The sequence below is a fragment of the Octodon degus genome, unplaced genomic scaffold, assembly GCF_000260255.1.
Source record: "Octodon degus isolate 3935 unplaced genomic scaffold, OctDeg1.0 scaffold00225, whole genome shotgun sequence".
NCBI lineage: Eukaryota > Metazoa > Chordata > Mammalia > Rodentia > Octodontidae > Octodon > Octodon degus.
In genome coordinates, this window is record NW_004524801.1 from 676,811 (window position 1) to 678,509 (window position 1,699).

Below are 1,699 nucleotides of genomic sequence, written 5' to 3' on the forward strand. Positions count from 1 at the left end.
AAAAAATCATTCTATTCATTAAGAGAATGCAACTATATATCTATCCCAACCACTTTGAATACACAGACACAAAATGGACATTCATAGTTACACCCCAATTTTTTTTAAGTTCCGTTGTTGAACATTATAGGTGTGTAAACTCAGCAAAATATTCCAAAAGAGTACAGAAGCCCATAATAGCATTGGGTCCTCTGCTTAATTGGCAATGTCAGAAATTATTGACGTGAGTCCCCCACAGCTCAATCAATCAGCATCTTGATTACTCACTTTTCCTTTTCTAATTGTCTTTAAGACTTTGAAAGCCCTTAAAATTTGGGCCAGCTTCTTTTCCCCTCATAAGGGTTTGTTTTTGTTCTTAAGTACACCAATTGTTTTTTAAATAAGGGGAAATTTAGAATACATTTGCTTGTGAGTAAAAGATTCAGCAGTAAACCTGACATGCACCCGGGGATGGCTGCGTGTTCTGGTATTTGATTACTTTAAATGAAAGACAGATTATCTAAATTTACTTTTTGGAAGTTACATTTATATCTGTCATTTTGTCTTTTGCCAACATTATTTTTCAGTTTTTACTTTCATTTGGTCTGGAAGACTATTACATGTGGGTTGTTTTTTTTTTTTTTTTTTTAGGTGACCATGAAAGGCTTGTATTTTCAACAGACTTCCACAAATGAAGAAACAATGTTTGTATTTCAAGAAAGGGTAAGAAATATGGTGTAATCATATACTGTAACAAGAAAGTTTTTTGTTTTGTTGGTTGGTGTAGTGATGGAGGTTGAAACCCAGAGCCTCATGCATGCTATACAATCACTCTGATCCCCAAGCCCTATCGCCAGTAATGGCAAACCTTATAGAGCTGTCAGTGATAACAGTAGGCTACGGCACACATGTCGTAGGTTTACCACCACCGCCCTAACCCTCAGGTAGCATATTTTCAATATGCAATAGTCCCACTTTTAAGTGACCTATTAGTAGTTATTTTGAGTTAACTAAACAAGCAAAAGTTTCTTAAACGAAATTCCTTAAATTTCCTTTCATCTTTATATGGACATGATAGTCCATATTAAAGTATAACTACATTATTAAAGGGTTGCTACAAAATGGTTTTTAATTCCTCACGGGTGCAATATTAAAGGCATTATTAGGAAAATATATGTTGCATATTGAACTCATCTTATTCTAAACACAGTAAAGCATGTTTTCAATTTCACATTTTAGGAAATATATTACCATAATTTGAATTTATTTTTTAATTTTTTATAATTTGAATTTAAAAGGAAGAAAAACATTGTTTTCCACACAGATTTCTGGGCTTGCTAAAATTACCTCATTTACAAAGCTTCAAATGATCTCTACTTTTTTATTACTTTGCATATAGATAGTAAGATTTTTCATTTGGTAATTTTTAGAGAGGTCTGTGACAAGCCCAAATCATGTCACTGTAAATTTATACATGAAAAGTAAGTGTTATATGTACATCAGTATTTCATAGTAATAATTTCTTATGAAATGATCATGAATTTATTCCAGTTTTTTTCTCTTGTTTTTTATTACCTCCAAAATATTTACATTAGAAATCTAAATCTCAGGGCTGGGGAAATAGCCCAATAGAATAAGCTCCTGCTTGGGGTTGGGGAGATAGCTCAGTGGAATAAGCACTTCCCTGGCAAGTGCAAGGGCCTGAGTACAATCCCTGGTT

The 1,699-nt window shown here is 33.2% G+C and overlaps 1 protein-coding gene across 4 annotated transcripts in view; it reads left to right on the plus strand.

Annotated features, from left to right (window-relative positions):
* The window catches only part of Cryzl1 (crystallin zeta like 1), a 38,704-nt gene that overhangs the window by 10,652 nt on the left and 26,353 nt on the right, over positions 1-1,699 (plus strand). For all 4 annotated transcript variants that reach the window (XM_023705578.1, XM_023705580.1, XM_023705582.1 and 1 more), the window contains exon 2: positions 631-702. In XM_023705578.1, the coding sequence (XP_023561346.1) occupies positions 637-702 (66 nt within the window). In that variant the 5' untranslated portion in view covers positions 631-636. The remainder of the gene's footprint in view (positions 1-630; positions 703-1,699) is intronic.